The sequence below is a fragment of the Stegodyphus dumicola genome, chromosome 1 (assembly GCF_044657685.1).
Source record: "Stegodyphus dumicola isolate Sdum_Otavi_A_Nest chromosome 1, ASM4465768v1".
Classification (NCBI taxonomy): domain Eukaryota; kingdom Metazoa; phylum Arthropoda; class Arachnida; order Araneae; family Eresidae; genus Stegodyphus; species Stegodyphus dumicola.
The window spans coordinates 7434155-7447100 of record NC_140768.1 but is presented as its reverse complement, the minus strand read 5'-3'; the positions used below and the strand labels follow the sequence as shown (position 1 = coordinate 7447100).

The 12946-nt window shown below is 31.6% G+C and overlaps 1 protein-coding gene across 1 annotated transcript in view; it reads left to right on the top strand.

Moving 5' to 3' along the window:
• The window catches only part of LOC146999040 (uncharacterized), a 92167-nt gene that overhangs the window by 48732 nt on the left and 30489 nt on the right, over nucleotides 1-12946 (top strand). Inside the window, exons 8-9 of the mRNA XM_085812245.1 lie at nucleotides 5238-5272; nucleotides 9568-9631. Of these exons, the coding sequence (XP_085668371.1) occupies nucleotides 5238-5272; nucleotides 9568-9631 (99 nt within the window). The remainder of the gene's footprint in view (nucleotides 1-5237; nucleotides 5273-9567; nucleotides 9632-12946) is intronic.

Genomic DNA, 12946 nt, shown 5'->3' with positions numbered 1-12946 from the left:
CTTTCTTTTCTTTTCTTTTCTTTTCTTTTTTTTTTTTTTATAAAGGACGGGATGGCTTACACATATCAATTATCAACATAAAAATTCAGTACAAATAAAAGTAAAGCATAAATAATAATTTTAAAATACTTCTTTACCACAAATATCAATTATAAATTTAAGCTGAATATTTTTAGTGTCAGTTATTTTAAACAAAATCTTACACAATAAACTATAATTCTGAAACAAAGTATTAAAATTCAATAAAAGTTAATCTTATCTTCAGAGGTCAGCAATATCCTATTTTTGACAATTTTTGCTCGGACACAAGTTATAGAAGCACAAAAGATAACCTTTGAATGATCCGCTTCAAATCTGGCTTTAAAACGGCAGACTTCTTACATCCATTTCTCCTTGAAATAAACAAAATCGGCAATTGGTATTAGCAAACTTGTTCATTTGAGGAAATTTCTGGGATTAGGAGACCAGCACCATTGAAATTGATAATTGCACTTCTAATTTCCAGTATCTTGGTGGAACCTCCAATTATGTAATGACTGTAATGTATTTTGCAGTAATTAACAAAACAGGCAATCTTAGTAGAACATAAATTTTATTTCTAATTCACGGAATTAGATAATTTGAAGAAATTCTTTAGTGGCAAATCTTTTATGCTACTACTAGCTGGTAAGAACTTCAGAATTAAAATTTTTAAAACAATTTTTCACGTTGCTGAGCAACGGTTATATAATACAGTCAAAAGTCGTTAATTCGGACTCGTCGGGACTTCGGTGATTCCGGATTATCGATTTTTCCGGATTATAGATCATCAGTTTAAATCTCGTAAGATGGCATGCAGAAATTCTAAAATTAAAAATATGAAACCATAATTTATGAAATAAAGAACAATTATGATCTAAAGGGTATCAAAATTTACAAAAAAAAAGCTTAATATTTATTTGTTTACTTTATTATTAAACATTTCTTTTAATGTAAGTTGTTTAAGTTGCTTCGTTTTATGTGATAATACTTTCTCTTTAATTCTATAAACAGACATAATTTCTTGTTCAGTTACAAAGTTCCGCTGTTCAAGTCCCGTAATTGCTGTGCCGAGAATACCGACTAACTTTTCAATCGAAGTTGTATAACAAGATATTACAACATATAGTGAAGAATTTTTTCGTTTTCACTAACCTCTCTGTTACCTTCTTCATGTCTTTATCCATTTTTTTGCAGCAATTCCACTTTTTGTTTGATGGACATTGAAACATACTTTTGTTTTGTAGATCCTTCGGGAGCTCCAGCATCGGAAATTCTATTTGACATAATCGAAAGTTCAAGTTTACTTTTATAAAATTGCTCTTACAGTCTGCAAAAAATAATAAGCCGGATCCAACTCTAAGATTAAGGAACAACGTAAACATCAACATTAAGTGAAATAGATAATTAGATTATTTTAGCTTATACCATCCATTATACATAAAACGTGCACGCGAAAACGTATTCTGCGCTTGCACACAAGCACATGCGCAGTCGTAAAGGTCTTACGCGCACGCGTAAAATGCCTATGCTCATTTGTCAACGCGGCGCATGCGCAGAAAGTTTTTAGCTTTGAGGTCCGGATTATAGATCATTTTAGATTATGGGTGTCCGAATTAATGACTTTTGACTGTACAAATATGGCATTGCCACTTCAACAATAAATTAGTTAAATAATAAATAAATTTATTAAAAAACAAGATATTACAACATATAGTGAAGAATAGCTAAACTTCATGATGACAGCCGCTAATTTTAAAGGTTTTCTAATATCGCAAAACAAAGGTGAAATTTTCCAATTAACGGATTTTGTAAAGAAATGTTGAAAAGTGGTAATAAATGAAGATGATAGAAAAGTTTTTCATGGTGAAGACAATGCTTTTCAATCATCAATCAATTAACGAATGAAGAAATCTGTAGTATGGTTCTAGATCCAGAAAATACCGCTACTGATAGTGACGAAGGTGACAGAGAAGTTACTGAAAACGAGAAAATTTTGATTGACAAGTTAGTTGGAATCCTCAAAACAGTGTAACTAACAACAGTGTAACTAAACAAAAGATTATGTCTGTCTACAGAATTAAAGAGAATTATTAGCACAAAAAACAAAGCAATTTAAAATTTTAATTTACATTGAAAGAAATGTTTAATAATTAAATGTTAAGCTTTTTTTTGATATCCTTTAGATCATAAATAGGTCATTATTTCATAAATTGCAATTTCATATTTTTAATTTTATAATTTCTACATGCCATCTTATAGATTTAAACTGATGATCTATTATCCGGATTTTGATCTATTTTGGACTTTGTACTGTGTTATTTTTTTCTTTCTTAGGTCAGTGGTTAGTATATTATTTTCCAATTGGCTTTAGCAATTGGCTCTTGCAATGGTAATAAAAGTTTCAGTAAAATCAGGCTGCCTCAGATGCATTGAACCTTCTTGGATATGAACTCGTAGAATTTTGCATTATATCCTGCTGAAGAAGTATTTGTGCTAGAGACATAGAATGAGAACCGAATTCCAAGAAGAATTAAGCAAACTGTTTTATTGTTAAAAAATAAAGCTTTATTTGAACCAAAAGCATGATTCTGTTCATGTTTTAAATTTCTGTGGCTTCTTGGCAATCAATTAGCAGAAAGTTTACTTTTAAATTTAAATTCATTTAATACTGGATGAATGCATTGGCGGGAAATTGCATTGGCTGAGCGATTTTCTGCATCATTCACATGTAATGCGTATCAGTACCTATGAAATTAAGTGTTATTAATTTTGCAAGGGGGGAAATTGTTATACATTTGGGGGGGGACTTTTGTGAGTGCCTTATGTTCTGTAAACATGTAAGCAAGTTCATTCCTTCAAACAGATATCTGAAATATTTAGTGTCAAAGATTTCCAAAAACCTCTCTGTCCAATGTATTATATTTCTTTTTAATATGCTCAATTTTCTAGAAAAGTAGCCTAGTGGCTCCCGTCTTAGTGAGTTCCTGGACTCAAGCGCCTATGGGTTTTCTCAGGCCATTATATATGAGTTTTTTTTTTTTTTTTTTTGTCTGCATGGACAGAATTTATAACTTGTGCCATAAGCTGTATATAAGACTCAAAAGTGTTTTAGTGTCTTTTAACCAATCTAAGGATATTTTGTCATTTTTTTTACAACTTCACAGTGTACCATTTAAAGGAAGTTGAACTTAAATTTATGATTAAATGATTTAAAAACTTATTTATGATGATTTAAAAACTTCTTATAGAAATTAAGAATTCCCAAAAAATGTCAGAGTTCAAAAATAGTTTTTTTCTGCAGAATATCTTGGATCTATTTTCATCAATTGTAACCTAACCTAAGAATTTTACACGTCCTGCATGTAGGAAGGTTGACAGTCAAATTATGATTTTTTTCCCTCTTAAAAACTTCTTTGATATAAAGGATATATTCATAGAGAGATGAAGAAGGAATCAAAATATCCTTTCTATATATAGTAAACAATAATTTAAATCTGACAAAATTTGATCTAGTAATGTTTGTATATTTGTGCAGCATTACGTAAGGCAAATGTTATGCAGTCTACATGGGAAATTCAAAATATACGGATGGATGACGTCCGTGCTTTCCTGTATGCTTTGTTGCTTGGAGAATGCCTGCCTTTCAAAATGACTCTCCCTACTTTTAGGTTTGCTTTTTCAAGCAGTCCTTTGAAGTATATGGTTAAAAAACATAGCATTGTATCAGGCCTTCTTCATCCCATGGCATGAACAATTAAACATTTGGGAGGCTATTTCATGTTCAAACATTTCACTTGAAATTTGTCTCCAGTTATGCTTTCAAAATTAGATACTGCTTTACGGGAGGCTTGATATTCCATCAAATGCTTCCACTCTATATTTTGTACAGTGTGTTAAAAAGGAGTCCCTTAGAAAGTCCTCCACGAAGGCATCCCTCCCCTTAGGCAGATAGCCCTCGAGGCTTTGCCGTAATTAAATAAACTAGCCTAACCTAACCTAACCTTGGAGAACACCTGCCTTTCAAAAGGGCTCTCCCTGCTTTTAGGTTTTTTTTTTTCAAGAAGTCCTTTGAAGTGTATGGTTATGAAGCAGAACATTGTATCAGGGCTTCTTCATCCTATGGCATGAACAATTAAACTATTATTGGCATGAATAAATTAAAAATTTGTGAGGCTATTTGGTGTTCAAACCTTTCATTTGAAATTTGCCTTCAATTATGCTTTCGAAACTAGATTCTGCTTTACAGAAGTCTTGATGTATCAAATGCTTCCACTCTATATTGTGTACAGTGTGTTAAAAAAGAGTTATCCAAACTAATATTAATAAAGATGTTCTCCTAAATTAGAGTTGTTCTTCCCAGACATTTTTATTATCTTGCACACCATCTGATTTTATACTCCATCAGCTACAATAAAGGAAAGTAAATAAATTTTTTAACAACTAGTATTGAATACACTAAATTTATACCATTCACAAGAACACAGAGTATTAGTTTAAATCCAGGAAGCAGTAAAACACAGCAAAACTGTATTTTTGGGAGTTTTGAGAAGCTTTAAGCAGATTTGAGAAACTCTGGAAGGACTGAGAGTGAAAAATTTCTCGTATGTATGGTTCCGAGGAACAGCCCAGCATTATTTTGCTAGATTGATCAAGGAGCCTCTGGGAAGAACACGTGGAAAACAGATTGGGAACCACTGCTTAAGAGGTTAGAATTCCCTATCAGAATTATGTTTAAGTTTATAAGAATTTTACATAATGTAAAGTGTACATTTCTAACACAGAAAATGGCTGTTATCTGGTTTTTCACAATATGGGGCTTCTTTGTTTCCCTTACTGCACCACCCCTAAATTTAAAATGTTTGTAATTTGTTTTTAAGTCGCAGTAATATTAATAATTTATTCTTCAGTTAGTCTCCAAAAATTTATAACTTTTGTTTGCTCTTTTATATAAATTAACAAATCCTATCGATAACTATTTCTCTAAAGCAGCACCTTGAAACAAAAACCCTTAGCATTTTCAGAGTTAACTGTTGTTTCTGTAGTTTTGAATTTTATGTCATCAATTGCTCTTGTCATTGATATTTAAAGCCATGGCCGCTATTTTTGTATAGAGATATTTTAAGCCTTTTTGTACTCATAATCAGTACATATGTATTTTTAAATTTCAGATAATATCTTGATTTTTTTTTTTTTTTTTTTTTTTTTTTTTTTTACAGAGCGTGAGGGCTTTAGAAGGCATGTCTACCACGAGGTTAGTATAAATATAACGAAACTTTTTAAGATATTATCAATTTGATTTCATGTAAATGTTGTTATTGAAGAAGAGTGGTCTCAAACATGAATTTGGCCAAATACGTGATTTGAAAGCATTTTTTTGCAAATAATTCTAGCATTGAATAAGTGATTAATTTACTTACTTAAACTAAAAACAAACAGTTTTCAATTTATTGCAAAGTATTTCTGGCTACAGATTTGAGCTGCAATGCCAGTCAATCTAGTTCTTTTCATATTAATTTTCAGCTGTGATTTTTTTTTATAAGTATGAATAAAATTTAGTTATATCTGTAGCTTGAAATGTTTGAAAAAATTTATACAAATTAAATATATATATTTATATGAATTAAAGGAATTAATTCTCTTTCTGAAATTTTTTGGCCAATTTTAATGATAAGGAAAATAATGCAAAAGTGGACTGTGAATCATTAAAATTTTGAACTTTCTCTTCAAAGTCTTGTCATAATAATGCTTATTAAATTGCTGGGAATATATTCCCGAGCCATGTGAAACTGCTTCAAGGGAACATGTGCAGCTGGTAGGCCCCCAGTTTGTTACCCAGTTGTTCTGCCTTGGAAAATGTTTCTTTTTGTTAATATACTTAGTTTTAAAAGATTATCAAAATCAGACATTTTATTGTATTTAAAATTCAACACTTTACTGCCACACTAAAAGTTCAGAACAGGCCACATTATTTATTATATTAGTATGAATTAATGAAAGAAACTATATGAAAGTAATAGATGTAGTTTGTAAGAATATTATTTAAAATTTTTTTTATATAATTGATTTAAGTAAATACATTTAATTAATGAATTTACATTTAAATGAATCAGATTAAAACGTTAACTGTTTTTATAGATTATATAACTTATTTTTTTTTCATTTTTTAAATCTATAGAAAATACATAATATTTTTCATATCAGTGTAAATAAATATTCATCTAATTTCCTATAAAATGTTTTTCTATTCCACCTGAGCTATGTCTGTACACCACCACCACTATTCCATCTGGGATCATACTAAATTTAATACAGTTATCTGGTAAACCGTGTTAAATTTAGTATGATCCCTTTCGAGGAATTGTTAAAATTTGATCCCTTTTCAATTTTTTTCCTTCTTTTTCTTTCTTGTTATGTTTTATTATTTGATCAAACTGATACTGCAATAAAGAAAATGCTTTGTATATTGAGTATGCAATCTGCTGAAATGATAAGAGAGCAGGTAATTTAAACACACAGATAGCTGCTGATGCCACACACTATTAAATATAGTTATGAAATGAGAACTAAAGTATAAGAAAGTTTTAATTTATAGGAAACACATCTGATGTTATAAAAAAATTCATTTTTTTACCCATATAAAAAAAGAGTACTGTGATCTGTTTTCTGTACCTTTATGACATGTGCCACAGCAATATTTAGGAAATTGCCATAGCAAAAAGATCTTTCCGAAAAAAAAGGTGTGCATTAATGAATTTTATCAGACTTCAGAGTGTAGCCATCTTGAATCTGTGAGAGACTAGGCTTCCCATCTGTGAAAAACTGAATTGATTACATGAAGGATGAAGTTTTTTTCCTGAATGGAAGTTGAAGACAACAATGTATTCCGATCATGCTCAATTGGATTCAAATCTGAGCACAATTCCATATCCTCTATTATTTCTTCCTCATGTATAACGTTTATGAACCTGGCCATTTTGATGCATGAAAAGGGGGAAATCACCAGTGGCACCTGTAACATGCCATTACTAAGATTTTAAGAATTTAGTTAGAATGGTAAATGTGGACCATGGCCAGATCTATTCTGAATGATGCACAGGTCTGTACATCCATATGCGCTGAAATAAGCAGCCTATTTCCAGCAAAAAGAGGTCTGTATTGATTGTGTTACACTGAATTTTATTGAGTGTCACATTATCTCTAGATCATAAATCATCGATTAGACACCTCTGGGCAAGATTTGGATTCTTTGGGGATGAAAGCTTTGATGTGCATTTGTCTTAAGTGCAGTTTATTCAAGCTTTAAACTCCTCTGAAGACAGAAATGCACAGGACTAGCTCACACCTGGAAATACATTTGTATATTCTTTGTGTAAGTTTCTTGTAATAGTCATTGGAAGCTATTTTAGTGGTTGCATGACATTTTGTTACCTCTCCAGAGGGGCCATTATTATTAGCAAATAAGGTCATTCTTTATAGAATTACAGAGTTGCCAACTCTCCCGAATTAGGCGGGAGACTCCCGATTTTCGACCGCTCTCCCGCCAACCTGATTTACAATATATTTCTCCCGACTTTTTCTTATTCTTAAAATTTCTCACGATTTTTATGGAACTTGGCTTAATGCTTTGTTATGTGAACAAAAAAAAGTGATTTTGGACGTCTGAAAGCAATTGAATTTTCTCTAGATTATATCTAAAACAAAATTCGATAACTTCTGCTTTGTGTGTGAGAGCATATACGTATCCAGAAACGTCGTTCTCCAGTTCTCCAATGGGCATCGTGCTCCATTGCGTGTCACCTGGCATATATTAACCAATGAGTACAAAGCAAGCTGTTATTTGGATGTTCTTTAGTTATTTCGGTCATTTTGTATTTATATTATTAAATATTTACTATTATCTTGAAAGGAGTTCTAAAAGGAAGGGAAAATTGAAACATTTTCAACAGCTGCATAACAGCAGTTTACGATTAGAAAACTTGGATGGAGTTATAAAATCAGCTAGGATTTACACCCAGTGGAGTTTAATTGGAAAACTGAAAGATGCTGATGAATTTTAAAATGTAGTGAATTGTCTAGAATTATGTTGGCCATCTTAACAGTTCCCTATATTAATGCAGAGTGTGATAGGATTTTTAGTGTTGTTGCGAAAACGAGGACTAAATTTAGATCTAAAATTAGTGATGACACATTAGGAAAACATTTATTAGCGAAAGCAGGCCTACGTGGCAATTGCTATGAACAAACTTATGAAGTTTCTTTCTTAAAGAAAGCAAAATCTGCCACTGTTTATAACATTTGTACGAAAACTGATTAAAGTTTTTTTTTTCCTTAACCGATGCAAGTAATAAAAATGTTTTTTATATGTAATGTATTTTTGTGTTGCTTGCATTTAAGAATTAGTTACTATTTAAAGTTAATTCATTATTAAAAACTACATTTTCATCATTTACAAAGTCTTTTCTTCTCATCATTTACAAAGTCTCCCGATTTCTTAAAAAATCTCCTGATTTTTGAGTGTCATAGGTTGGCAAGTATGGAATTATATAACTTATTTTTTTCATTTTTTAAATCTATAGAAAATACATAATATTTTTCATATCAGTCTAAATGAATATTAATCTAATTTCCTGTAAAATGTTTTGCTATTCCACCTGAGCTACGTCTGTACCCCACTAATTGCTATTCCACTTGGGATCATGCTAAATTTAATACGGTCATCTGGTAAACCATGTTAAATTTAGTATGATCCCTTTTGAGGAAATTTTAAGTGGTAGTCACCAAGTCAATGTCTCAATGTCTTTCGGTCAATGTCTTTTGCAAGTGGCAACTTGCGAAAGACATTAACCAATATCGCTTGGTACCAAAGTAGGTGGTTACACCTTAGCTCACTCGAATGTTGGATGCTAATATTTGTTGATGTCTGGCTTTCCATCTTGCTGTGTCTCATCATACGATGCTTTAATTCGAAATCCTTTTGACTCGAGACTGATCTGAAGTGGATGGAAAAATATGCTGTCACTACAATAAATGGTACATGTATACAGGTTTACAAGAAACACTCATTTTAGGAGACTTTCATCTCATGTTAAAAAGTGTCTTCATTGTTAATCTTCATTTGAAACAGCCTTCTATACCTGCCTTTTTGTTACCTAGAGTAATTAATTTTATTTCAAGGCAGTTAAGTAAACCGCTTTAGTGAACTGGTTTGAAATGAAAGATATTTTGATAAATTCTCTTCTGTTCACCAGCATCTCCAGCATATACATTTTCAGTTTTTGTGGCCCGTAGGCTCTACTTGCATTGTGTGTTGCTATGCAGAAGCCCTGGTATATGCGAAACTTTTTTGGATTTCTTCCAGTAAGCAAACACAAAGCAAGCTGTTGTAAGCTTTTTTCTAAAAGCAAGCTGGTGTAAGCTATTGTAAAGCATATATAATATGATAATATATATGAAATATATGCAAATGCTTTGAAAGTTACTGAAGTTTTTATTTAAATGTAGAAGTAAAATTATACAGCATTTTAATTCTAATTCTCTCCTTTCCAGATGCTCGAAGTCTGCAGGGCTTCTGCATCGCGTCTCCGAGCAGCAGCAGCAGCAGCAGGCAGAGGTAATGAAGAGATTTTTCTTTTTTGGCTTATGCTGAAATTGAATCTTTAATATATATTTATTGTCATTTTTGTCCTTTTTAACTCGATGGTTAGTGTATTATTTTCTGGAAAAAAGCGTAGATATGTCAGCATAGGTGTTGCCATCTGGTGGTGGTGGAAATGGTGAGAAGATCTAGGAAAAACTGGATGGTGAAAGCTGGGTTGCTGAGGATTAGGAGGCAGCGAAGAACTTGGAGGAAGTAACTCATACCTGTGAGAAAGGATAACAGAAATGGCATCAGTAACCATTTTGATGTGAAAAAGAGTGTCAACTGGTCAATTTAAGAAACTGGGCAATAAGAAAAATCTTACTTTTGGGTCTAGATGTAATTGTGAATTTGTAACTTGTGTCATAAGCTACTTGCATATCTCAAAAGCTGTACCTGCTGATATTCCCTCCCCATCTGAAGCAGCAGGAGCTGCCAATTTTTTTTTTAGATTTAAAATTTACAGCTTGGTTTCTAGATGATTATTAAACACCAATTTTTAAAGAATAATAAATTTCTTTTAATAAATTAAGATGACATTAATCTGAGTAATGAACAGAGTAAACTTACAAAACAGATGGTAAGAGGTATTCTTTGCACTTCCCCAGAGATGAGATTTATCAGGCATTCATTAGAAGGAGAAATCAAGACGTGATGTCTGCATTGAAGAAATCGGGGGGGGGGATAAAATCCCACAGCTTCTTTACTTACCAAATCTTCTGTTTTCCAATCCATTTACCCAGGGGCAGGTTAAACCAGTTGAGGGCCTCCGGTAGTAAAATTTCTTTGGGCTCCCTGAAAAGTATTTATTTACCTGTATGTTTAAAATATTTGTTCGCAATCTGCGCTGAAGTATAATAAGTAATTAAATGCATAATATTACTTAATATTATTAATATTTTAATAAAACTATGAATAATATTTTTAATTTTAAATATTGGTATATTTACTCAAGACCAAAATACTGCATATCAAGAGTAAAATACATAAAATCATATAATTTAGTTTACTTTCTTTCTCGAGCTGACTTTCATCATGACGTCTAAATGCTAAAATAATCTAATTTAACAATTTTCTAGTTGATATAATTCTTTTCAGCACATTTTTTATATAATTTTCATCGTGATCAGTCCGTTCCAGTAAATCGGAATCAATTCTATTTAAAGGTGAAGATCTTCTGTATGATGTACACATGGAGGATGTTCCTCTGAGATATCATGATCTGACAATGTTACAGTGATAGATCTCCAGTTTTGGAAACCACTAATTAATTTGGATTTTGATGTGGAAAATAATTTGCAAGTGTAACAGCATACACACTTGGTTGTTCCTTTTTTCTTCGATTCCATTTGTTTTAATTCAGCAAAAGTGATCACACAAAAGCCCTATTATATATTTGATCTCAATCCTTATACAGCAATATTAAAGTTGCTGTGTTTCCAATAGATTGAGGCTTGTTTAGAAGTATATGCTGACCCTGTCGGGTACTTGTCTCTTTGGGGGAATATTCTTGCATCACAAGTCAGGCCCTAATGGCACTCTTTTTCAAGTACTAGCACAAGTAGTGAACACTATCAGCTGTTGCAGGACAATATACCGACTAAGTATCAAAATACATGCTATAACAAAGAAATTGATGCACCAGGAAGGAATCGTCCAATTGCTTTAAAATTTCATGTGTGTAAATGATTTAACCAAATACGCAAATGATTAAAATTTGGTGTCCAAATGAATAAATAATGTGATATCTAGCACATTAATTTAAATGTATTTTGATTCAAAACCACAAGAATGTTTCGCACGATGAATTAACTTCTTTTAAATGAAAATTCTTGCTCTGCTGATGAAATTGTATTAAAAGCACTTAAGATATATAAAATATGTTGTGTAAAATATAAATTTTGTGTAAGTGAATTTAATTGAAAACACATACACAGATAAAGACCAGTTGTTATACAATTTTATCATTAATCCTTATGTTTTATTTTATGCAAGTGAAAGTATATGCTCAGAAGAGAAATTTATAGCAAACATTTATAGACTTACTGCAACATATTTTGGCAGGAAATACGCTGCTGTGATGTGAAAGATAAGACAAAAACAGTAAGCTGCATAATTAAGCAAAGTTTCATTGTTCCATTCCAGATCGGATTTAATCCAAAATTAAAATATAAGTACCAGAAAGAATTTTGTAGTATTATTAAATAAATTTAAAGTAATAGAACGTTTAAATTTGAGAACATTTGTTTTCATTTAAAACCCTGTAGTTTTAAAGTTGTAATTAGTTTTCATTTAAAACACTGTAATTTTAAAGTTTTAATTAATCTTCATAATATCGCTCAGTCAATCTTCATAATGTGGTAATTTTTTAAATTGTAATAAAACTGAAATGCTATCTAAATCACAAACATTATTATAAAATAACATAAACAGCATTACATTATTATATTATAAGTAACATTATTTGTAAGTAACATAATATTAGACATTAGCAAAGCAGCCTTCACTTCCAGAAAGTACCTGAAAATAACCAGCACTTCTTGGAAAATGAACAAATAAGTACATCAATGGTAATCATTTTTGTAATGCGATTTCTCTATGGGAGTGCGAAATTGCTTAGAACTACCGGTGTAGTCATTTTTTAGATGTTTCAATACAGTTCAGTACATAATTTCTAAGTACAGGAAAATAAAATGTGATTTTGTCCTATTTCTTTTAAGTAAAGTGAGCTGATGAATGCACTATTCTATTGAGCAAAGAATTTTAATTGATATTCATTAACTAGAAAAGGCTTGTATTTCTAGATGACCATGTGTTCACGGGGTAGGTTTGCAAACCGCTGAACCCGCCTCTACATTTACCACTCATGTTTTGAGAATGCCCAGAGAACCTTTTATGTCTGTATGTCTGGCTGACTGTGAATTATGAAAGTGATGACCTCTATGTATGATGTGCAGTATCTCCACTGCAATCTTGCCCACTTGCTATTATATGGGAAATTCAAAATACCCAGACTGATCACAGCCATGCTTTTCTGTACACTTTATACCTGGATATCTTTTAAGATGGTTCTCCCCACTTTCAGGTTTGTTTTTTCAAGCAGGCTTTTAAAGTAAATGATTATGAAGCAGAACATTGTATCTGTCCTCCTTCATCCTGTGGTATGAACAATTAAACCTGAGACTATTTGGTGTTCTAACTTTGTGCTTTAAATTTGCCTTTTATGCTTTCGAAGTTAAATGCTGTTTTACGGGAGCTTCCACTCTATATTGTGTACAGTGTGTCAAA